The 25,511-nt window shown below is 36.7% G+C and overlaps 2 protein-coding genes across 3 annotated transcripts in view; one reads left to right on the forward strand and one right to left on the reverse strand.

Moving 5' to 3' along the window:
- The window catches only part of LOC125226452 (cAMP-specific 3',5'-cyclic phosphodiesterase-like), a 729,130-nt gene that overhangs the window by 156,644 nt on the left and 546,975 nt on the right, over positions 1-25,511 (reverse strand). The gene's annotated exons all lie outside the window — the stretch shown is intronic.
- LOC125226453 (putative uncharacterized protein DDB_G0271974) lies at positions 13,069-16,540 on the forward strand. Of its 2 annotated transcripts, none has more exons than XM_048130437.1 (2): positions 13,069-13,612; positions 16,417-16,540. In XM_048130437.1, exons 1-2 carry the CDS (start codon positions 13,439-13,441, stop codon positions 16,456-16,458), a joined length of 216 nt encoding a protein of 71 aa, XP_047986394.1. In that variant the 5' UTR covers positions 13,069-13,438; the 3' UTR covers positions 16,459-16,540. The 2 variants fall into 2 exon arrangements, with proteins under 2 accessions (XP_047986394.1, XP_047986393.1); XM_048130436.1 differs by lacking the exon at positions 16,417-16,540 and having other exon boundaries at positions 13,069-13,248; positions 13,414-14,790.

The raw sequence follows: 25,511 nt of genomic DNA on the forward strand, positions 1-25,511 counted from the left end.
CGATAAAGTTCTTTTGTCCCTTTCCGACGTATTAGTGTGATAGAAAGGGACAAACGAACTTTATCGGCTTGATAACTTTAGTGAACGTTTATGAATAAGGGGGTAAGTCATTTAAATTATGAATAACTCATGACTTGTACAAGAACAAAACATAAAATATCTATAACAGAATAATAAACTACCATTCAGTAAGTATTCAAAAATCAAACAATATTTTTATGCATACATTAACACGTCTTAATGTAATTAGTAATTATAAAAAAATAGTAGCTTATATTAGATTTTTATATAAACACGTACTTGTAAAAAATGTTTGCAAATTATAATAAAGAATATGTATATTCATGACTTAAAATGTTCAATTTCGTACTGAAGTTACCATTCATGTGCAAAAATATACTAATGGACTAAGTCATAACTTATTCAAACATAAATTAATATGAACAGTTATATTTTACAATATAGTGTCATGGTACTTACACCAAAAACGAACAATTTATGACCCGAATATAATTTAACAATAATGACTTATGTTTTATAACACGGGTCGTAGCATAAAACAACGAATAAAATATCATTTTGCAATAATCATTCAAGTCTCATAGTGGGTAAATGTCATTTTTTGCGTTTTGCAAGAATGAGTCAAGTGTAAAAAAATCGTTGAGTCAACCCTCATAACACATTATTGTAATTTAAATATGTCTTCTGCCAATTACTATAATAAGTTAAGGTTCTTGACACATTAATGCAAAACAGGCAACACACGATAAAGTATTTGTGTTAACCTATTTTTTTACTTTTGGGATAGTGAAAATTTTCAAAATGAAAAGGTCATTTTTGCAAATAGAAGTTTAAAAATCCAGCTATAACATGGCATTAAAATCTCATTTTTTTAGTTTTTGTGGGTTGACACATTATTGCTTATCACCATCCAAGTGATAAGAGCTGTTAGTTAACAAAGTTTCGTAAGGAGCTCTAAAAATAAAAAATAAATCCTTGTCATAATTATGGCCATTTCAGGAACGTAATTTAAGTTACACAACTTTCGGTACCTTATTGTAACAGTCATGTTACTAAACTTTTGAATTGAATTAGCACTTAATACCACTTTTCAACCCATTTTAATTTTTTTACTTCACAGATAATTCGCTAATCAATAATTTCACATAATCGCTCACGCACGAAGCTTTAATGAATTAATTTATTCACATAATCGCACACGTCCGGTTCTAATCACAATTAAATAAAGAATAGTTGTTATCGTCTTAGCTTATCTTGTGTGGTCTATTGCAACATGTACACACAGGGTGATTCTAAAAGATGGGCAGGCCAACACTGCGCTTTCAGTAGATTATAAGCAAACTATTAACAATATATTAGTGAGAATATTGTCTTCAGTTACCGCGATAGTTACTCATGAAATAAAACTATGGACACGGTTTATATGGCATTTTACAATTCATCCCGACTTTTCGAACACTTTACAGCGTTCGTGGTCAACGGGTGACTGAGGAAAAGGAAAATGTGCAAAAACTACCCGCATAGTAATAGTGAGGATCTAATTTTTTTTGTTAACTCAAAAAGGTCGTTTATTTATTTTTTATGTGAATGGTCACCCTACTGTTCGAATACTTCAGTTTCATCATTATTAAGTATTAAGATTTATTTATTTCTGACGTGCTCTGAAATCATGCCGGAAATATATATGACATATTGTCACCTAATTGTTACCTGTGATGACGAAATAAATATATTTGATTGATTGATTGATTGAGTGATATTGTTTTTCGTCATATTGTATTAATCACAGCAGTCACGTCAAATAAATATTTAGCTGTACAATAGTATCATAATTATTTTAAAATAGGACACTGTACTAAGAAAAAATCACAGTACAAAGACTAAACAAACTGCAGTAAGTAGATTTCACATGCACTAGTCCAGTTCTGGAGAAAATGTAACCCAGAATCTCTTGAGACCCAGAATCATTCGTTTTGTTTTGAACTTGGATCTCTTTGTCATTCAGTAAAAGTTCAAACTAGATTCTGGAACATGTACAAACTTTAGCACCGTGGGTCTCATGAGGATAGAGAAAATTCATGTGGGTGTGATGTGAGGGACTGTGATGTTTAGTTTTAAGTTTATGAACTTGTTCAGGCACTTTTTAAATTCTAAGTTTTAATAAGTTACATTTGTATTTGTACCTGACGTTTTAGAAACCATCCAAGTAGTAAATTTCTTTTTAATCAGGTCTATACGATCCGTCAGCTATCAACAACGACAATTCCTTCAACCAGACAATCTGCATAGTACCTATGAAACAAAATATTTGCCCAAATCTGATCATCAGTAATCTGTTGACAGACACACAGGTCCGATATTATTTAAAAGCGTAGTCCAAACTGAACGGTATAAGGAGTAACTAAATGTAAACGCTTGTACATCAGTCAGTAACCAAGCTGTGAATACAGTGCCAAAAGTATGTAAACACACCTTAATGTACTGTCAACCAATTGGAACCCTAGGCCACTGTAGAACTATGTCATAGTGACGTTATAAATCAGATTGTAAGACATCTCTTACTGCTTGTCATTTTGACATGGTTATAGTGGCCTAGCGTTCCAATTGGTTGACTGTACAGGCAATAAAGTTCTATATACATATTTTTGGCACTTTGGCTGTATTTATAGCTTTGTTGCTGACTGTAATAGGTATAATTAATTGAATATAGATGAATTCACCCTTCTTTCCTTTGAGCAACGAGTAAATTTAATAGGTAATCAATAAGGCTCATCCTACGTTCAATCTCGATGACAGCTTTGTCGAGTAGATAGGTACTTCAAATTATTCGCTTCAATAATTATATAATTATACTCTTACTACGCACATTGTTGATAATTAGCTAATAAAAACTGTAATAGTATCACATTGTAGTTCGTTATCATAGTAAAGTATCTAAGTACATAATATTTTATTACCATCATGTGATAGGTAAAATTGGTTGACGTCAAATTCGCAATTATAAATAAATAGAACAATGGAAATTAAAACTAATATGATAGACAGAGTGATTAATTAGTACGTCACGTCATTAGATACATAATGTAGGTATGTAATTACAAGATCTGCTTGCAACTAACTGACAGGAGTATTCGGGTAATCTCGAAAATAGTCGAATAATTCAGTTATATTGCAGTACAGTCAGCAACATCTTGTTCAATAAGATACAAGCATAATACACCCTATTACATAACAAACAATCCGATTCTGACAATGGTTCTAAAGGACCATTTATACAATACCCAAAAGTCTTTTAAAGTCAAAAACGTCAAATTTGACACCAACAAACCAATATCGCTCAGCGATTCCTAAGTTAAAGCACAATAAATAAGAAATAATATTAACTTTTTTACTTTCTTAACAGACTAGCCAGCGACATCTAGTTACCACGCGGTGAACTAAAACTCGAGCTAACTCCAAACCAAAGTCTGCCCGCAAGCTTTCAAGTAAACCTCATTCAGCATGTTGTTTCAAATGCTGTCGCTAGAGGTCTCTGTTAAAAGAGTTTTGTACTTCAGCTTTCAGGCATCAGTGCTTCTGTAGAATAATAGGTACTACACACGCATCTTTTAAAATATTAAACTAGATCACAACTGTACAGTCATATTTATTTTGTTATTGCAATGACAGAAATAGTTACTTTAAAACCGAAATAAATTACACATATGAAAGAAAAAGTGACCAAACCTCTGGTGCCTGAGGCTGGAATCGAACCAGCGTACTCTGCAATCGCGGCAGCAGTCCTTGTATAGATTACTCATATGAGAGATAATTTCGACCTCAGCAACTGTGACCTGGGTGACCGAGCGGATAAACAGGCATCTGCTGCGATTGCAGAGTACGCTGGTTCGATTCCAGCCTCAGGCACCAGAGGCCTTGGTCACTTTTTCTTTCATATGTGTAATTTATTTCGGTTTTAATTTATATATATAGTGGTGTGACTACTTTAAAATAGCACAAGTTGAAATATTTTTATTATAAGTTAATTAGAGAAGAAATAGTTACCTTTAAACCATGTAGGTAACCTTCAAACTTATGTGAAAGAGGAAGGGGTGAAATGTATTACATTTTTATTTTGCAGGTGACTAATACTACACGTGTGATATTCATACTATTTAATAAAAATTCTATAAGGTTTACTCGGCTAATTCCGAAATTCGGGATATTCCGAAAATTAATAATATCTACTAAACGCGGCTACATAATTTGCTTTGGCAACGCACCCTATGACGTTCAAGTATCTCCCTCCCAGCGTAAGTTGGCTTGAGACGCTAGCGGCGAAACTACGCTTGTGGCGCATCAGATTAGTGAGCGAGTGAAAAATTCCCGCTTTTTTGTCATTCGGAATTAGACGACCATCGCTAACTCTGTACTTTGGTGAGTAAATGAATTGACTGCCTTTGTGTTTGAGAGATTTTCGTTTTTTAGCCATTTTAAATCGGCTTAAACTATTCTAGCTTGTATTTTATTACATTTTCAGATTTACCCGAAGTGGGGAATTCCGTGTCACAAAGTGTACCGGAATTACCCGACCTTGTTTTCTCTAAGTAATAGCCAGTGGTTCTCAAACAAACAAAATTAAGTTCTTTTGTTATTCGGATATAACGATTCTAAAATATGTACATTTGCCTTCAGGTCCGTTCGGTGAATTTCAACGAAGCACGTGTGTCATCAACATGGATTGATAATAAAGGCCTAGGAGGTCTTCCACCTAAGCTTATGTGCATTACTTGCTTTTTTTAAAGGTTAAAGACTAAGCCTTTAATATGTGGATTTTTATTAAGTAGGTACATTATCATAAGGCGACCCCTTGGAAACTATTGATGATGGATATAAATGTGTCATTAAAGTTTGAGTACCACAGATTCCTGATCGGGTAAATCCGAAATAAAAGCTTGATAAACACATGTATAAGTACTCCTATACGCCACATCGAGTAAAAAGAGCCGGGAGGGTAATTTCAATCAAAAAAGTAATATGTTTCTTATGCAACATACACATAAAACTCGTTTTCAAGTGTATTCGGATTTACCCGAACCAATTCGGAATTGCACCTTTGCAACGAAAAAACAAACTAGATTTGAAATGCTTGTATTTTAAAAATCTTAATTTATGAAAATTTATGTAATCCATTGTTAGGCTATTCCATCTAGTAAGTGTGTTATTCACTATTTCCGTCTAAAAACTTTGCTATACTGACTGGTTCATGAAAACACATACACCTTATCAACTAGTGCAAAAATCATTCGGAAATACCCTAGTGCACCTTAGCAGAATAACATTTTAAAAGACTGAAAAGTAAATAACTAAAATACCTACAATATAAAACTCTCTAAATCAGTTCTGGAAAAAGGTTTTCCGCGCACAACACTACGGAGCAGTTAAAAGCCGTTAATTACAATATCTTTAGCCTCTTCATAGTCTTCAATTGTCTTGTCTCAATAAATCTGTCAAATTATTAGTGACGTTCGTCGATGAGTACCTACGCGCTACGCCGACAACATAGTGGTTAGCACGCAATGCCATAGCTTCAATTCAGTGATTAAATGATGAAGTTGTAATCAGATTGAAATTGGATCAACACAAAAATAATAAATGCACTCTCGGTGTTCATTGCATTAATCAGGATTGCATTATCTAACAGATATCACACTGCGATATTCATTTTTGGGACGATCAAAATAAATATATGAATATGATCAAAATAAATAGATGAATAGATATGAATTTATAAATAATTATATCGTGACGGTTGCTTTAATGTTATGCGGTTTCAAAGTGTAAACATATTTTGTCAGTTAATGTTAAAGATAATTTAAAACAGCTATGAATACATAAAACCAGGATTTAAATCAAGGATAATAGTGGATTTCTGTGAGAGTCATTAGAAAAGAAAACATTTATTAGAAGAATATTTAAAAGACGAGAACTTTTCAGGAGTTTCCAACTTTTCCATCAAAGAATTTTGAGCATCAGTTCGATTTAAGCTCGGCTAATACCTCCTTTTTACTAAAGCCACCTTATCAAATTTACAATTCTTAAAATATATAGGGAAGATTATAGCAATGATCTTCCGCCAGAATCTAGCAATAACATTTAAATAATGTCTAAACACTTTACTATGTTCTATTTTGAAACTTTCCACAGATTACTTTGTGACGAATAAATATTATAATATTGGTGCATCAAAGGTACTACATACACACTAAAGAAATTACGACGGGTACCTCGGTCGGGGTGTTGTACCTTTAGCACGTCAGCCGCGATAGCTGGAGACCTGGGTTCGATTCCCGGCTTCGCCACCAGTGGGCTTGATCGCTTTTTCTTTAGTGTGTATCTATTTCAGTTTATAATTACAACAATTTGTCATTAAATTCCGTGACATTTGGTTCCTAATGTTCAATGTATAAGGGTTTTGGCCTTGCAAGCGTTTATAAAATGTCCAGAATACTTCCCATAAGTGTATCGCATTAATCTTATTTCTAAAATTCTTTCTTCTCCGAAACAACAACGTAGTGTCTTTTTAGAAAAAGTACCTTTTTAGGGTTCCGTAGTCAACTAGGAACCCTTATAGTTTCGCCATGTCTGTCTGTCCGTCCGTCCGTCCGTCCGTCCGTCCGTCCGCGGATAATCTCAGTAACCGTTAGCACTAGAAAGCTGAAATTTGGTACCAATATGTATATCAATCACGCCGACAAAGTGCAAAAATAAAAAATTGAAAAAAATGTTTTATTAGGGTACCCCCCCTACATGTAAAGTGGGGGATGATATTTTTTTTCATTCCAACCCCAACGTGTGATATATTGTTGGATAGGTATTTAAAAATGAATAAGGGTTTACTAAGATCGTTTTTTGATAATATTAATATTTTCGGAAATAATCGCTCCTAAAGGAAAAAAAAGTGCGTCCCCCCCTCTAACTTATGAACCATATGGTTAAAAAATATGAAAAAAATCACAAAAGTAGAACTTTATAAAGACTTTCTAGGAAAATTGTTTTGAACTTGATAGGTTCAGTAGTTTTTGAGAAAAATACGGAAAACTACGGAACCCTACACTGAGCGTGGCCCGACACGCTCTTGGCCGGTTTTTTATTATTATTATAAATGGGCTTACTCTTGGCCACAGACTAGCCAAAGGTAAAGACGTGGCCTACGATGGAGTGAGCTCGCCCAGAAGATGCCTGTTCACTCTTGATTTGAAGGTACCTACTCTAAGTAGCCTATTTACATGGTTACACTCATTATTTCTAATAGCCTCATTAATCTAAAGCAAAATATTACGTGTCGACAGCACAGTTTGGAAACGATGTCAATTTTAAGAACAATGTTGACTCATTATTTACGGTTTTCCTTTCGTATGTATTTTGTAAGTTTGGCTGTCTGACAAAAATGTACTGATTCCATATTAACTTGTGTGACATAGAGATGAACATTATATTATGTTTATCGATGTTTTGTTTCAGAATATGTCTACTTTCCAGTTTTGTAGTCAATAGTCAATAGCCCCAAGTTTGAAATTCAATATGCAATAAAACAAGTACAGCCGTATACGGAAAACCGTATTGGAAAGTGTTGAAAGTTAAATTGATATCATCGTAAAAGATCGATCTTTACTATGTACCAATAAATAGTAATGAAAAGTATCAAAATTGAAAATATCTATAAAAGTAATTTTCAGATTTATTCGTTTTAACTCGTTTAAGTTGAATACGGTTAAGTGTGTCATAAGGAGAAGTCTGTCTGGCCTTCACATTTGGCCTGTTTAAACAATGTTCAGTGTTTATTGAGAGTTCATATGTTTACCACTAATCGTGAATGGCAAGTACCTAGCAAAAAAAAGTATTAACGCGCAAAAAACAGGTGACAATGAGTAAAAAGCTCAGACATACTTATCCGTAAATATAGTCAAGTAATTGGAACCCAAAATGTGAAGCAGTAAGAGATCTCTTACAATCAGATTAATAACGTCACTATGACATAGTTCTACAGTGGCCTAGGGTTTCCAATTGGTTGACTGTACCTTGTCCTGTAAGCTACATATTTTAGTTTAAATCCATTCAGCTGAAACATTGTGTTGAAATATATAGTAATTGTTTAATTTCATGATAATGAAAGTCCTCATTGCAATCATATAAAACGATCGTGGTTTGTTAGTTTATCTATATCGTAATTATTCAAATAATTAGATATTATAGCTCGATGAGTATCGAAATAAATTATTGATTTGTATCTATAAGTAATCCAATAGATACAAATCTGCCACGCGTGATTTAATATGAATTAGATTAATTATGACGATAGGAGACGAAAAACAAAAAGTTTTTATGTCCGGTAAAACTCCTAGCAACTTCTAGTATCCCCACAGGCTTTAGCGTTAGTAGTTTAGTAAAAACACAAAACATTATATCAACGGTTATAAATATAAGTTACTAGCTTTTGCCCGCGGCTTCGCTCGCGTTAGAAAGAGACAAAAAGTAGCCTATGTCATTCTCCATCCCTTCAACTATCTCCACTTAAAAAATCACGTTAATTCATCGCTCCGTTTTGCCGTGAAAGACGGACAAACAGACACACACACTATCCCATTTATAATATTAGTATGGAAGTATGGATAAATAAGTAAAGTACGTCAGTGTTAAAAAATTGGGTTTTTTCAATTTTCATAATATATAGTATTTAATTAAGAAATAATTGTGAATAATCATCAGTTTTTACATGTTTTTACAGTTTTTACATTTAAACAAAATGACAATATTCATATTACAGAATCCAATTATATTACTTAATTTGGAAATATTGGGTTGGTAAGAAAGTAATGAGCGAATCATAACCAATATTGTAATTTTTATTTAATTTATTATTTTAATCATTTATCAAAAATATAACGGCCTTCGTTATCTACTACTTGTCTCCATCGTTCTGGTAAAGAATGAATAGCATCGGCGAAGAAGTTCTTAGGTTTAGATTCAAAAAACTCAGCTATGTACTGTCGTAGATGGGCTTGATCATCGAACTTTTTTTCATTCAAGGCATTGCTTAGCGATCTGAAAAATGCGTAATCCGTAGGTGCCAAGTCTGGAGAGTACGGTGGATGAGGTATCACTTTCCAACCTAGCTCCAATAGCTTTAGCCGAGTCACTTTTGCAATGTGTGGGCGAGCATTGTCGTGTAAGAAAAAAACTTTAGCATGCTGTAGACGATTCTGACAGATTTTTTGGTTTAAATTTTCAAGCTGATTACAGTATACTGATGCGGTAACAGTCATTTCCACTTGGTAGGAGTTCCCAGTGAATAATACCATGAATATCCCACCAAACGGACAGCATAACTTTTTTCGGGTGAGGCTCTGTTTTTAGTGCCTCTATTCCTTTTTCGTTTGGAGCTAGCCACTGACGTTTGCGTGTGTGATTTATATATAAGACCCATTTTTCATCTCCAGTCATAAGATGGTCCAACCAGTTGAATGTGCGGCGAAAAGACAGAAGTTGTATGCAGATATCGGCACGGCGGTTTAGTTGATGTCTATCAAGTTCGTGCGGTATCCAAAAACTGTATTTGTAGTTTTTTCCCAACTCGTGTAAATGTGTTTCTATGGTGACATGAGAGCAGCCTAACTCGGTAGCAAGAGTACGACTCGTTAGCCTCGGATCTCCTTCAATTAAGGTTTTTATTTTGGCTACATCAATCTTCACCGGTCGACCAGACTTAGGTTGATCTGATAATGAAAAGTCGCCACTACGAAACCGCTGGAACCATCGTTTCGCCGTGGCCTCAGACACAACTTCAGGAGCAACACGCTGACATATATTACGCACTGCTTCGGCGGCTGAATGGCCAGACTGAAATTCATATAGTAAGCAATGCCTTACATGCACTTTTAATTCGTCCATTTTCTTCCTTATATTAGCTCGGCGACAGCTAGTGAATGACTGACGAGAAACTGTGCGACTCGCCCTTTATATACTTTCGACCATAGAAGATTCTAGAACTCTCTCAAAAATTTTATGTGGAATTCAATCGATCGCTCATTACTTTCTTACCAACCCAATAGTTAGGTATATAAACTATTTAATTACATTTAAGTAATCGAATACCTTCTTAGGAATATAATATTATGTATAACGTAATCATTAGAACAAGTAAGAATGACTTGGTATCGACTAGTTTAGATCGATTTCAAGTAACCTTAGGTAGGTGCTGTACGTAGTTATGAATGCGATTATACAACACCAACCTACTTAGGTTTAGGTCTAATTTTATTGTTAAAAACAGTTCGATTCGCTTTCTACATAAATTTAAATCTCATTCACTCAAATGTGCGTAGTTCGTAGTTCGTAGTAGTAATAGTTTTTCCAACTACACTATCCTATAGACTATCCTAACAACTACATGATACTTACACGTAGGTAGATATGTATCTTTTGAACCTTAACTTTGAAATTCAATACACAATAATATAACAAGATTACATTGGCCCGGTCGGCAAGTGTCGTATTACTAAACAGCGGGTCCTCATCAACTGCTTTCGAGTGGAAAATGTGATGTAAACTCACGGAATGTTGGTATTCTAATCAGTAATCTGAGCTGATCAGAATGGAACTTTATAAAAACCAGTATAAATCACATCACACCCAGACACTTTGTACCTAGTTGTTACAGATCTCTGATACAATGGTTGGTCATCTCATTCGACTCGCTAGCTTTTGAAAGCGTTCGGAATGTGTCGTTGAAAGGGTTTCGGGACTCCGTTGACTTGTCACGACATTGGCCGCGTCCGCTGGACATGCCTTTTGGACCTTACCAAATTATTTTCCGATGGTGGATGCGAGTCACGTTGTTACATTGGAACGTTTTTAATATGTTTTAATCTGAAGTGAATTATTAAAAATAGTGCGAGTAATTCAACTAATTAAAAGGCTTTAATAGTTCGATGTCTAGATTACAAAGATATGATGATCGTCAAATATTAATTCATCAGAAGATACGCTGAACGCTGACGTTTCAAATGACGAAGAAATTAAGTCATACAGCGTAAACTACTGTACTAATTTATAAGTGGTTTTTCTTTTCACGATATATACAAGTTGCTTCAGGCCATAATAAACATATTGATGTCATGTAATTATTTATGCTGAAATTGCGGTAAATGCACCTCCATCTACTACAAGGAATTTGTTATGTTCATTTCATTTGCCCTAGCGTCTATTAATGTACATACAATTTCATATTTGCAAAGTATATTACCTAAACAATTACATTACAAAACCTGTATGATAAGGTATATAGTAGGTAATAATAATAATAAAATAAAAGCATATTTAGCTCACTAGTGGGACTGGGAGTGGGACGCTGACACAGCATCGTCCCACAGCGAGATTATCTCGCCGCGACCTAGACAACTCATCTTTGGTCTTTATATAATCAATACTATTTGAAAAAGTTGTGTGATCTATGTTGCGACAAAGGTACCTACTGTCGAGCTAATTATATGCTAATGTGTTACTACTAACCCCCTTATCCATAAAAAAATTACTGAAATGATTTATGTATTTTGTCCCTTTCTGCTATGTTGACTTATGTATTTGTGAGAAAGGGACAAAACACTTTTTAACTAATCAGTTCAGTAACTTTTCTATAAATAAGGGGGTAAGTATTTATCTATAGCTTTTCTGTTACAAATGTGCCAAGCAAGATGCATATAAAGTAAATCACGCACACGCAAATTGACGACCGGTCTGGCGCAGTCAGTAGCGACCCTGCCTGCTGCGCCGCGGTCCCGGGTTCGAATCCCGGTAAGGGCATTTATTTGTGTGATGATCACTGATATTTGTTCCTGAGTCATGGATGTTTTCTATGTATACATATAAGTATTTATATATTATATATATCGTTGTCTGAGTACCCACAACACAAGCCTTCTTGAGCTTACCGTGGGCCTCAGTCAATCTGTGTAAGAATGTCCTATAATATAATATAATATAAATACCTATGTCAGAGCTAGGTCAGTGTCAACAACACAGTACCTAATTATAGGAGCCATCTCAAAACGGATCAATATATTATAATAACTGGACATGAAACTGCCACATGTAATTTCTAGTCTCGGCGAGATATTTATTTACTTACTGCATTATAAAACATTGGTAGGGAGCCAAGTCTATTTAGATGTGGTAAGCCAAAGACATCGTTAGTAATGTGAAATTAGTTGTGAAATTAGTAGTGCAAGAACAAAACAATTGCATTCTCGATAGGCAGCAGATACAGGTATTTAGTTGGATATTAAATAACCTAACCACAAAATTAAAATTTTGAAAAAACCCCCGACATTGTGGACCGATTTTTATAACACCCCGTCGTTTTTGCGGGCGTTCAAAATAGTTATTGTGTAGAAATTTAGTCAGATCATGGTTGTCTTTCTGGTTCATATGTACTCAATGACGTCATCAATGTTTAGACGCTTTAGTCACAAAATGTTACCTCTATCTACTTTTGTGACGTAGAATGACGTCATCACTAGCAAATGTTTTGGAGAAATATACCTAACAGCTACACAACATATTATCTACAGTATTTATTACACTCATGTTCTCAGTAGAGAAATGTTGAAGGAAAAATTTGGTCTATAATTGACTCCCTAATTGGTGGGTAAATGGACAACCAAAATTCCGTTCCTTTTCCATTTTCTCCTAATCAGAACATATCCAATGTACCCACTACTATTGTTACATCTTGCTAATAATTCTCAGTGGGACAATACAATACCAACCGACCTGGGTAAAGATGCAATTGTTGCCTACCATACCAACATTAAAATTAAACATAATAAACATTGCAATCGCGAGTGAAGGCCAACTCAGAACTCCATTAAGTACACGTGACAAACGGTTAATCTAATTAAATGTTACTACCGTTGCCTACCTGTATTACTGCTACCACAAATGTAAATTTATTGTATTTTTTTTCTCTCTGTTTTGTATTTTTTAATATATATATTGTTCTGTTGTCGCCCTGGCAATCCTGGCATTGATGGCGCCACCACGACGACGATACTGGCAACACTTCGCGTGACGTACATCCGCAACTGTCAAACCCGACGTTATAAAAGGGCAAGCACGAGGCAGTAACGGGCACTTGCCGTCTAGCAGCCACGAACTACGGAGCTACAAACCGTTCAGTGTTCTATATTGGTGATTTAAGTATAACGTATCTAATCTGTTGTCATATCATTCACGGGTGTATTAAGTATAATGTGGTCCGCTCATTATACTTAATACAATCAGTCTATATCTTGTATTGATGTTTTGGATTAATAAATAAATGTATAAATGTTGTCTTGGTGTTTATTTCATCAGAAGTGAAGAGTAACAGCACCACGCCATGCCACGCCATCGGAAAAAGTCGAGGCGCCACGCAAAGAAACGTGACACTAGCTCAAGCTCGTCAGTATCGAGCACATCGTCTAGCTCGTCATCGGACTCGGCAACTTCAAGCTCCAGCAGTGAACATGCCTCAAGAAAAAGAAGGAAACGTGGCCGTAAGAGATCGCCAACTGTGAGTCAAAACGTTGTCCTGTCATCAGTTATTCCCGAATATGACCCTCTGGTAGACGATATAGACATGTGGTTAAATGTGGTTCAAGCTAACGCGAGTGCATTCGGTTGGTCGGATAATATGGTTAAATACCAAGCGTTGCAAAAATTACGTAATTCTGCTAAAACGTGGCTAGATTCTCTTCAGAAAAACGAAACTCGGTGGACGTCATGGAAATGGCGTCAATGGCGTAAAACGTTGTCGGACACTTTCCAAACGAAACGGTGTATGTTCAATTTGCTCAAACAGTTAGTCGACACAAAGCCCTTGCCTAATCAGTCTCTTTACGAGTTTTTCTTTCAAAAAAAGGGTAAAATTGATAGATTAATGCTAAGATTTAGTGAAAGGGATATCAATTCGATTATTGTTGGTGCAATTGGCGATAGCAATATAAGTACGGCAGTTGAGGCAGGTAACTTTAGATACTGTGAAGATTTAGCTGCATTTTTGCATGGTAGGACGTACACCGCGACTGATAAGCCCCCTATTCAAAAGACTCATTCGTATACTAAGCCAGCGTATGGAAACAATGGTTCAACAAGCCATAATAATGATGATAGGTCGGACTCTGCTGGCAAAACTGAGACACCTTCTAGCAGTCGAAATCAGTTAAATAACCAGGGTTGTTATCGATGTGGCGAAATGGGACATAAAAGAAATACGTGTACGGTGAAAGATACTATCCGTTGTACTTTATGTAGTAAAATTGGTCATATAGAAGCTGCGTGCAAATCTAAATTAAAGCCTAAACCTGAGAAAGAAGTTGAAGTTTAAATATAATCTATTGAAGTCTCACGCAAGATGAAAGTTTTATAAAAGGTAAATTTAAATGATACAGAGTGTGATGCGTTTTTTTTAAATTGGTTTTCTTTTTATATTATATTGTGGTACGTTTTCACTGTTAGCAACAGACCTAATACATCGTTATAAATTACAACCATTCAAAATAAAACCTATTAGTTTAAGGGTTTAGACATGACGATCCTTTCGTAGTTACCGAAGCAGTTGCGGCTAACAACGTACAACCATATGTTGTTGACCATGTTAAATGGGTCTAATTTTCTAATATGTAGAACGAAATTTCAAGAAGCACAAAAGCATCATCATACGTTTGATCCGGCACAAGTCTTAAGCATAAAAAAAAAAACGTAGTCATTAATTAGAGTGCAGATTTATCTAGCGAGCATAAAGCTAATAGTAAACAATATTTTCTCAAAGTACCCTCAGTGTAAATCGCAAGATTTGGCTAAATAGTCTAAGTAAAACATCTTGTGTGTAGTTATCAATAAAACTGACGTCAAATAAACCGATCTAAAAGAAAAGTTTACTGATTAATACAATGCAGTGCTTGAAATTTTGACCCTAAATTGCAGATTAATTTCTATACAGACGCTATTCAGTACCTAGTTTGATGATTTTGACTAAAAATGGGGAACGGCTAGTTCATTTTTATAGCCTACAAATGACAAAAGATGAAAAGACATTTCACTCCGTTAAATTATTAGAGTTATTTAGCAATCGTAACCGGACTATAACGATTCTGTCATTATTTAACGGTTATTCAATTTAAAATCACTACAGACTGTTTGCGTTAAATAAATTTAAATATGTATACGTTAATTAAACAAAAATAGTGCCACGTATAAGTAAATCGGTTTGTTCGACGTAACGCCATAGGGTGAGCTGTCAATGGATCGTAACGAAACTTATTCCGTACCTAATGTGTAACTGAAGATGACTGGTTATTGTCAGTTACTGTACAAGACTCTCTATTTGTATTGTTGTCAGGGGAGGCCGAGTCTAATAAACGGACATTTAATGAATATAAAGTGTTAGGTAATAAAGGTTTTTCCATCGTCCGCTTTTAATACTTAAAACATAACAGTAAACATATATTTATTTATTTCATTGACCGTATAAAATAGGTACAAAGTAAACTAAAGTAATAAGAAATAAAGTAAATTACTCTCCACATGGATGACCTCCATGGCTCTTTCGTAAAAACAACACAACAAAACATTAATTGCTAGACTTCGTGGATTCTTTCATTTTGTATTCATCTCTGCAGTTAAAAACATTAAAATTACATTTGTAATTTGAGAGCTAACGAAGATTTATAATACTTTTGGTAACCCAGAACGACTGATTGTGACGCGGGTAGCGCATTTACTTCAAAGTTATTTAGAGTATTGCAACGCTGGGCATATAAGACGTCATATTATCGCGACAGCCGTACCTCGCTCGAACGGCCGAGACAGAGTATATTAATGGGATATGCATATACCTATTATCCAGCAAAGCAGGTGATAGCACTGTCAACAAAACAGCCGCAGTACCCAATGAGGTGTTTTTCGGATACAGGATAGAGGAGTAACCGGATGTTGTCGATGAAAGGTATTTATTTATGATATATGAAACTTAATTATGCGATTAATTTATGTCGTAGTGAAAGACTGTTTCAGTAAAACATATTATATTCAATTACATTGCATAATACATTTACAAAATTTATTATAAAAGACCTAATGCTAAAGCTTTGAACATTCCATGAGCTATGAATTGTGAGATAATATGCAGTAGAAATCTGTGATGAACACTATTGCATATTGTATTTGGTGATACACGACTAGGGTAATTGTGACATTACCTAGTTTAAACCAAGATACTTTCAAACATTTCATATGCTATGGAATAATTAACCTGAATGCTATTATATTATTCTTATCGTTGACATACGTTATACCTATGTGTATTTATGTTCACAGCTTCCGCATCAGGTCATAACGAGTTCCAGGAGTAACTCGTGACGCAGGACGGCCGGATGTTGTCGCCCTGGCAATCCTGGCATTGATGGCGCCACCACGACGACGATACTGGCAACACTTCGCGTGACGTACATCCGCAAGTTCTTTCTTTATTTTTAGTTTCAAAGTGCCTTAGTTTTTACTGTTATGCTGTGTAACTTATTTGAATAATAAAATAAAAATATTAATAAATAAATCCTGACCAGAAATTGCAAAGGCATAGGATCCACTGATGATCAGCTGAGGGTGTTGTTAATTATTTGTTTCGTAGTTGTAGTTTAGTTTAATATGTAAGTGGATGGGGGTATACTCATCACACACTTGTTTTCGTTATTTTAGAGCGCATTATTCGCCAACAAAGTCCACAGTTTGGCGAAAATATTTGTGTACCTACTTATGCCACTTAAAGTTTTCTTTTGTTATGAATAAATAAATAAAAATTCACTGTGAAATAAAAAGGACCGTTCAAACTTTGCATAGTGACTATTGAGGTCATAATGAACAACTTTTATAAAGGGACCAATGCCGAAATCGCAAAATGTCGTCATGATGACACTCATTTCTATGGAACTGCCAATATTTTTTTCGCGATTTCTGCATTGGTCCCATAATAATAGTTGTTCATTATGACCTCAAAAGTCACTATGCAAAGTTTGAACGGTCCTTTTTAGCTGACATGAGTTTTAAAAAGTCACTCTATGACAAAGGGTCCCCCACATCTAGCGTCTCGCGAGCGTCGCGTCGGGCCAACTGTATGGGCAAAGCCTGACGCCGCGTCGACGTCGCGTCGACGCGACGTCTTTTTCCATACAGTTGGCCCGACGCGACGCTCGCGAGACGCTAGATGTGGGGGGACCCTTAATTGTACGGAGAAAGCGATAAGCGCCCCAAGGGTTTTTTTATGGGATAGGAGGCAAACGAGCAGACAGGTCGCTTGATGGTAAGCGATCACTGCTGCCCATGGACACCCGAAACATGAGAAGTGTTGGAGGTGCGTTGCCGACCTTTAAGAGTGTAGTCTCTTTTCTTGAAGGTTTGAAGGTCGTATCGGTCCGGAAATACCGCCTGGCGACAATTCATTACTAGTCGTTAAAACCAGAAATAACATACATTTTCCGTAATGTTTTCACTATCAAGTAACATATTAATAATTCATGGTAGCCACACTGTTTGACACTGACGTTTCGACAGAATACTCACTGTACGTAACTTATACTATACATCTCGCTCATGCTCGCAAATTAGTTCGAGCGAGAGGTATAGAACACAATTTACACGGACGTTATCGAATATGTCTGTTGACACAGCTAAGGCAGTTGTGGTGGCTACTTGCTTCCGACGTTTCGACAGCGGTTACACGTCCCGTGATAGCGGTGATGTGGGTACAGAAGCGACGAAATGTCAACGTAATAGTGAGGGTAAATGGAGAACCAACCTGTATCTATATCAACTTTCCCACAAAATATATTTGTATTTTTTCCATCTGTTGCTATTGACATGTTGACCGAGAAAGGTAAGCCATACAGGTTTTCAATTTCGTCGTTTTGTTTTTGAAAATGGTTTTGAAAACCAGTTCAGACATAGTACAACATATCGTACGTGATACGATCCAAAATAGTAGGTAAGTATAATACACCGTGTTTTTTAGGGTTCCGTAGCCAAAATGGCAAAAACGGAACCCTTATAGTTTCGTCATGTCCGTCTGTCCGTCTGTCCGTCTGTCCGTCTGTCCGTCTGTCACAGCCGATTTACTCGGAAACTATAAGTACTACAGTGATGAAATTTGATGGGAATATGTGTTGTATGAACCGCTACAAAATTATGACACTAAATAGTAAAAAAAATGGGGGTGGGGCCCCCATACATGTAACTGAGGGATGAAAATTTTTTTTTTCGATGTACATACCCGTGTGGGGTATCAATGGAAAGGTCTTTTAAAATGATATAAAGTTTTCTAAAAAACATTTTTCTTAAAGTGAACGGTTTTTGAGATATCAGCTCTCAAAGTCGTAAAAAGTATGTCCCCCCCCTCTATTTTTATAACTACGGGGTATAAAATTCTAAAAAAAATAGAGGTGATGCATGCTAATTAACTCTTTCAACGATTTTTGGTTTGATCAAAGTATCTCTTATAGTTTTTGAGATAGGTTGATTTAACTGTAATTTTGGTTAAGTTATTGGTTTATTATATTTGCTGCTACGGAACCCTTTGTGCGCGAGCCCGACTCGCACTTGGCCGGTTTTTTTGTTTTCCTTTAAAGTCGACACGTCGTTAGGTTCATTGTAAGAAACCAGCCTGTAGTTAAATTCGCAAAAACAACATTTCATCATTTTCATACATAATAAATGAATTCATTAGTCTGAGAGAGAGAGACCCTTAAGAATAACATTCAAGTTAGTGTCAACTGATTGACGGTACATGTCAAAACAAATAACATTAGGAATTGGTAAAGGCTGTGACACACGTGTTCAGTAAATTATCTTTATTTTTTTAATAACTCGATAACCGCAAGAGTTAAGACGTTAGTTTCTTAGAGAAATTAATTGTATTTGATGTAATGAATCTTTCCTTAAAGTTAACGGAATTCAATAAAAACAGGGTGTATAATCTCAATTGTCCTAATAACGCTGGTCATAAAAAAATGCAAAGGGATGGTCAAAAGTTATTTTATGTCAAACGATAAATATCTTGCATGAGTATCCATAGGCAACCTTCGCTGTAGCAATTAGAGTCTCGCAACCACACTTCGTAAGAGGTCTTTTGACCCTGTACCACAGTGAACGTGATAACTAAACTTCGTAAGAGGTCGTTCGACCCTGTACCGCTCCATAGCGGGACGTATAAAGAATTTTTAGCTACCTGCCAGTAGTCCGTCTCCTGGCGGATACCGGAGTCCTGCGCAGAGGGCGTCTCGAGGCGCCCCGGGCGCTCCAACGCCGCGGCGCTTCGCTCCACCTGAACAGTCCCCTAGTCAGCACACTGCTCCAGCCAGACCACGACAATTGTGACAATATTTATCCTTGACTCTTTGACAGAATTTACAGAATGCTTTAAACAATGTTTTCTTAACGTCTTTGCTACACCTAGCCGAGTCAGCATGTCCCCTCAATGCTATCGCTCTTTAAGAGACCATTGATATACATATAACCCAAAGAGGAAGGTCTCCTGACAACTGATGTTATCCAGTGTCAAGTGACAGTTAACAGTTCTGCGTGGTTTCGTTTTGCGCATAACCTCTGGATAGATATACTAATGGTGGTCAAGTATCCAGAGGGTGATGAAGGCCCAAAACTTAATTTTAAGACAACCTAGGATAGAGCGCCCTGGTGCGCCAGGCCCGAAAAGTAAATGGAGGCCATTTCTATTTTGAACTTTTATAAAAAGCAATGTCCTTAATATAATAACCTGATAAAACGATCTATGTGTGAGTGTGAGTGTATGTCGGTGTAAAACGAGACATTATGTTTTTATTAAGTAAGTATTAAGTAATTGAGATAAAAAATGGATAAATATTAAATAATACTTGTGATGGTAATTTGAAAAACCCTGCATATTAGCTACCCTAAAAACGGGAACGCTGAAACCGACGTCATTATCAATAAAATTTAATTAATTCATGGTTGAGAATTTACCTTAATAGTCACTCAAGGAAGTAATTTAGAACCGGCGTGCTAATATTATCAGACCCTCAAACGTTTGACTCGTGTACACGAAATTAATAACAAAGTAATTTTTGTTAATCGGATTTTAGAAGCTCATGTGTTTTGATAAACTGGAAATTAATTTCATTTAAAAATAAAAGCATTCGGTAAGGGTACGTAATTATTGTGTGACAATTTATTTTCCGTTTATTGATTCGCAGACGATACGCCGAATAAGAATTTTGGATGATTCACGATTTCGTAAGACTTACTTATAATATTGACCGTGATTACCTTTTTGATTTTTGTCGAGCTCCCGATATCTAGACGCAGTTACGTATCATGAATCATGATCACGGGAAACAACCCGCCGAATGTCGTTTTAGAGTGATCTAATTGTTGACGTTACTTTTGGTCGACTAATGTTACATAGAATCTCTTATACTAATTTTATAAATTAAGGTACTTATGCATTAGATTTGCTACCTTATTGCATATACCTGTTTGTGTTTATAATCAGATCAAGGTCAGTAAACTCAACCTTGTGGATGGTCTAACATTATGCTTTAAAAATAAAGTCTGGAACGCCAGGCATGATCAATAATTTTGAAAGATCTTCTGACGCGTTAAAAGATGAATCACCCTGAACTGTTTCGCAGCCATGATGCAGTGAGCGAAGCGAAGACAAACTTTACTGAAATGCCGGGAAAATAAAGTTTTATGACTCTGAATAGATGTAATTGGCAATTTATTCGAAGACTATATATTTATTTTAATAAAACTTAGAATGCTGGTGTATTTTGTTAGCCGGGACATAGGTCAGATAAGTTACTTTCGTAAAATAAATATGTTTTCTATGAATTGCATTTTGAAATAAGTAGGTAGGTATTACTTGTAGAAAGATTGACGCCTTTATACTTTTAGGCACTTAAAAACCGTAAGTAAATAATTGGTAGATTTTCAGATACAAGTCACAACATTTGCTGGTTAACTGATCAAATAAAAAACCAAGCCAATCAGTCACTGGGCGACCTGTCTTTAACCTTTTTATTTGGTCGTGTAATATTATCATTTACCCTGGTTTAGGTAGGACTTTCAGGATAGATTTTGTTTATATCTATTTAAATAAAGATACCTACAGACTATAGCTAGCTATAACCGGTCCTAGTCAACCAGTCATGGAATAGCATTCCACCGCCGACATACGTCACGAAAACTATTTCCTTTCCATCAAAGCTTTACTTATTCTGCATGAACAATAAGCATTTCACCAGCTCGCTCGACTTTGGATCGCAAATAGAATAGAAGTTTTCCGTTTCGTATCGTTCTTTGATCCCCGTATCACGTAGTGCACACGTATGCTAGAGGTAGACTCAATTCGAGCGCATTCGAGTTGTAGGTAAAAGATTTCAAAAGTAAGGACAAAGCAATATGTGTAAGCCTTACGCGGGCAATAAATTGAACCAAAAAATATGTTTTCAACTTACTCTGAATTTTTACATCATTTTTGAAAATTTTCTCAGCAGCAATATACTGTAAACATGATTGCAGTGACAGTTAATGACATTACATATTATTAAGTATATATAATAATTATATGCCAACGAGCGTTTAACTTAACGCGAGTGTGTCAGCATTATATTGTGCGCCGAATTATTTTGTAAAATGTTACTTTGTTCTAAACAAAAGGTATCCACTCGTAATTAGATTTTTTAATACGTCCTATAGTAACCACCGTTAAGATTCGCCCGTATTAGATTTTATACACTGTATATTTTCGACTAAACATTCTCATTAAATTTGATGCCCTTGCATGGTTGATGAGTCTGCATCACGCATTTTACTCACTTAGACTAGTTAGCCCATACGCTTGGCTCGCTTTCATGCACTGTGTTGGATCAATTTTTGGTGCATCTACGCCATATGACATATCCTTACAAAGTGATATTATCAGTCAATAGTTGTAGGACTATAAGTATCCGAGATATCCGAGTGAAAAGAACTCGATGCACCGCCTCTGCTCCGCGTTATTAAATTACTCAATTAATTTCTTTGTGTCCAATCCTTTGTCGATTGATACACACTAGAGTGATTGAATTCCTTTTTCAGGGTATAGGGGTCAGTAGATTTTTTGTACCGTTTACCAAATGAATTTATAAACTTCAATAGCTTTACTTTTTATTTTAGTTCACGACGAAGCTGGCAGCAAAGTAGTACAAAGGCGTTACATTGTATTGAATTGTAGGTAATATTTTGAAAGCTTTCTCGCCTTATTTGAGTACATTGTTTCGTTATTAAGTTACATCCACAATATTGCGATGATATAGCGTTTCGTGTATGGATAGGGCATTGTCCTCTCGGTAGTAAAGTGAAATTGTAACGTTTCACCTGCCATATAAAGCAGGAAGCTATAAACATAATCTTACTTTGATGTTGCTTGTAAAACAATTTCCTCAAGTCTGTAGTGAATAGGAAGCCACATCCTTAATTTTCCTTCAAACATTTAAATTTGAGCATGCAGCGTTTCATCAATATACACATACACGATTTATGAATGAAATTAATTTATGGAATGTTAGGAATATTAATATTTTAATTCAATACTTATAATAAACCATTATTTATGTCTATTATACACATCATACCTACATAGTTTTGTTATTTATTCTAGGAAGGCAGAAACCCATGTTTTGTCTACATTTTAAATAATGGAACGACTTAGTATTCTTAGTAAATATAAATGCAATTTTTACTAAGTTGAGAGACGGGTGACTATTAAAATTAATTTTTTACGAATTCAGTTTTCTATCATAGGATAAAATTTTGTTTCGGTCGTACTTGTTAAAAGTATTCATATAATAAAAAAAAACCTAAAGCCAGTATGAGCTACGTATGTATATTATGAACGTACTAAGCAATACAAATATGGTCGTTATTATGACCAAGCGGTTTGTTATGGATTCTGTTATATCAAACAATTATCGTTCATCTCGCAGCAGATTAATTAGAGGAGTCGAAAGTCCAAGTTACGCCCCACGTGTCGGCTATGAAGGTTAATTCTCAACCATGGGAGTTGATTAAGACAGACAATGTGATACCTAGTTGTTAAATACCTAAGACAAAACAACAACGTCGACGTACAATTATATGTGTATGGAGGAAAAGAGAATAAACTCAGAACAGGAAATGTGTAGTGTAAATTTAGATTCAGTTTACCTACTCGTCTTAAGGAATGGAATTGTTTTCAATGATTTGCAACTCTTTGAAGTTGATTAGTCAGTGAAGGCCTAAATACAGGTATGTGTTTGGATTTTCGTAATAGGTAGAATGGTAGTTGTAAGGGGACGTGGACCTTTTACTAGAATAGTCACTACTGCCGGTCTGGCTGGAGCTAGAGGTGGTGGTGCTGAGCGTGGAGAGGTCGCTGGAGGCCCTCGCGGAGCGCAGCCGCGGCAGCACCGGTGCCTCGTCGGCCTCCGGCGTCGGCGCCGGCCCGTCGCACGCCCAGCCCAGCGCGCGAGCTGCTGACCACACCGCGAACACAAATGTCAGCATGGCGCTAACGCGCCACGCGCCCTGCTCGCCCGCCCCCTGACCAAACCATCGGTCCGTTCACTCAGGCATCAACATCAATCACTAACGTCACTCGCGAACCACGTGCGCCCGCCGGCCGTGACGGGACGGCGTGCGCGACCCGCGCGAACGCTCGACCACTACTGTATCGAACAAGTGCCGTTGCCGAGCGACTTCAACGCACTAGCCGCCAGTGTCTATCGTCATATCGAAAAATATTCACGTGCCGGCTTCACTCGTATTTATCTACACACATTCTCGTTCAACATCGTTTTAACTGTTAATGTAAAGATCACGGCACTCGTCATTAGGACAGGGCAGGAGTCACCGTTGCACTGTGGTCGTGTAGGTTACGCGTTGTTGATATCGGGTGTTTATGCGAGCGGAGCGGAGTGCGTGACGCTTGTTGACGTTGCGCGGCGCGGGGAACGTGAGCGGCGACGTCACCCGCGCCGCCACCGACCGAAAGGGCACGTTCTATATTTGTAATAACCCAGTCACATCACAAGATACCGATTCGATTGTGTCATTTATTGTAAGTAAAACGTTTGATCACTTGTTGCACGCGCGTCCCGTAGCGGCTCTGCCGCGGTCGCAACAAATCGATCACGCCGGTCGCACAACGAAGCTAGCAAAGGTGTGCTTCGCGCGGGGAAATCGTGTCAACGTCATGTCGTACGGGAGCAGCACCACGAAACACCCTGCGGCTGCCCGGCGGCCATGTTGCGCCGCCATTTTGCCGGGGGTCGAAAGGGGCGAGCCGCATGCGTACGGCGGCACGCAACCCTGTGTAGGAAACGACGCAAGTCGCGTGCCGAGCAGACGGAAGCGCCCCTTACACCCTCCACCCAAGAACCACTTTGACGCGCGATGCAAGGCACGTCCGTTTGTAGGTCAGGAAACTTTCAGTGTATCCTCTGAAGCTTGCCGCGGATCACGGTAACTGATTTCAGTTTCATAGATTTAGGTTAGAAGAGATACTGAATGGGAAGCATGGATTTTTTGCTATGCTTAAAGATACTCCTCCAGATAAGAGATTAAGCATAGGATAAGAGATTAAATTAGTAAAAAAATTGTGTTAAGAAAATACTGCAGCTAGGTTCATCTTTATTTTAATTCAACAATACCATATCAATTAAGTATATTAATCGTAATCGAAACAAATAAAAAATATGCTATTTTATATGGGATCGCAGGTCAAAGGACATTATGAATTTTTAAAATCCATAAAGTAATCTACTTTCAACCAGGTTTTAAAGAACAATTAATTTGGGCTTCCGAATGGCAATCAGGCTCGGATAAACACATAAACTTAGCCGCAAAAGTCCACTCAGGCAGCACAGACATACAGACGAGACAAGTAGACAACCCTTTCATTAATAATATCTACTCAATAATTTATCAAGGCTAAAGTCACATGTATCAAGTTTTGCAACGTTGAATTGCGAATAACTTTCATTATTTTTTCAAGGCCGGTAGGAGGTTTTGCTTCATTCTACAGTGCTTAATTAATTAACCAACATTTTGCTGCTTTGCGATCGGTAACTTAATAGTTTACAATTAAAAAATAAATGTACTTACCGATGAACGAAGAAACGCAATAATATTTTCCCCCGTGTGGTGACGGGTTAAGAATTTCACCACCCCCTTTCTTCCCGTGGGTGTCGTAGAAGTCGACTGTGGGATATGGGTTGAATTGTGGCGTGGGCGAGAGGCTGGCAACCTGTCACTGCAATGTCACGGTTTCGTTTTCTTTCAACCCCTTATTTGCCAAGAGTGGCACTGAAGCTTGAGTGGTTTCGTGTGCTCTGCCTACCCCTTCGTGGGATACAGGCGTAATT

The sequence above is a fragment of the Leguminivora glycinivorella genome, chromosome 5 (genome assembly GCF_023078275.1).
Source record: "Leguminivora glycinivorella isolate SPB_JAAS2020 chromosome 5, LegGlyc_1.1, whole genome shotgun sequence".
Lineage (NCBI taxonomy): Eukaryota > Metazoa > Arthropoda > Insecta > Lepidoptera > Tortricidae > Leguminivora > Leguminivora glycinivorella.

What these genes read in the sequence shown, in the direction of transcription:
- LOC125226453 (XM_048130436.1), top strand. Translation starts at nt 13,439, where the DNA reads ATGCCACGCCATCGGAAAAAGTCGAGGCGCCACGCAAAGAAACGTGAC.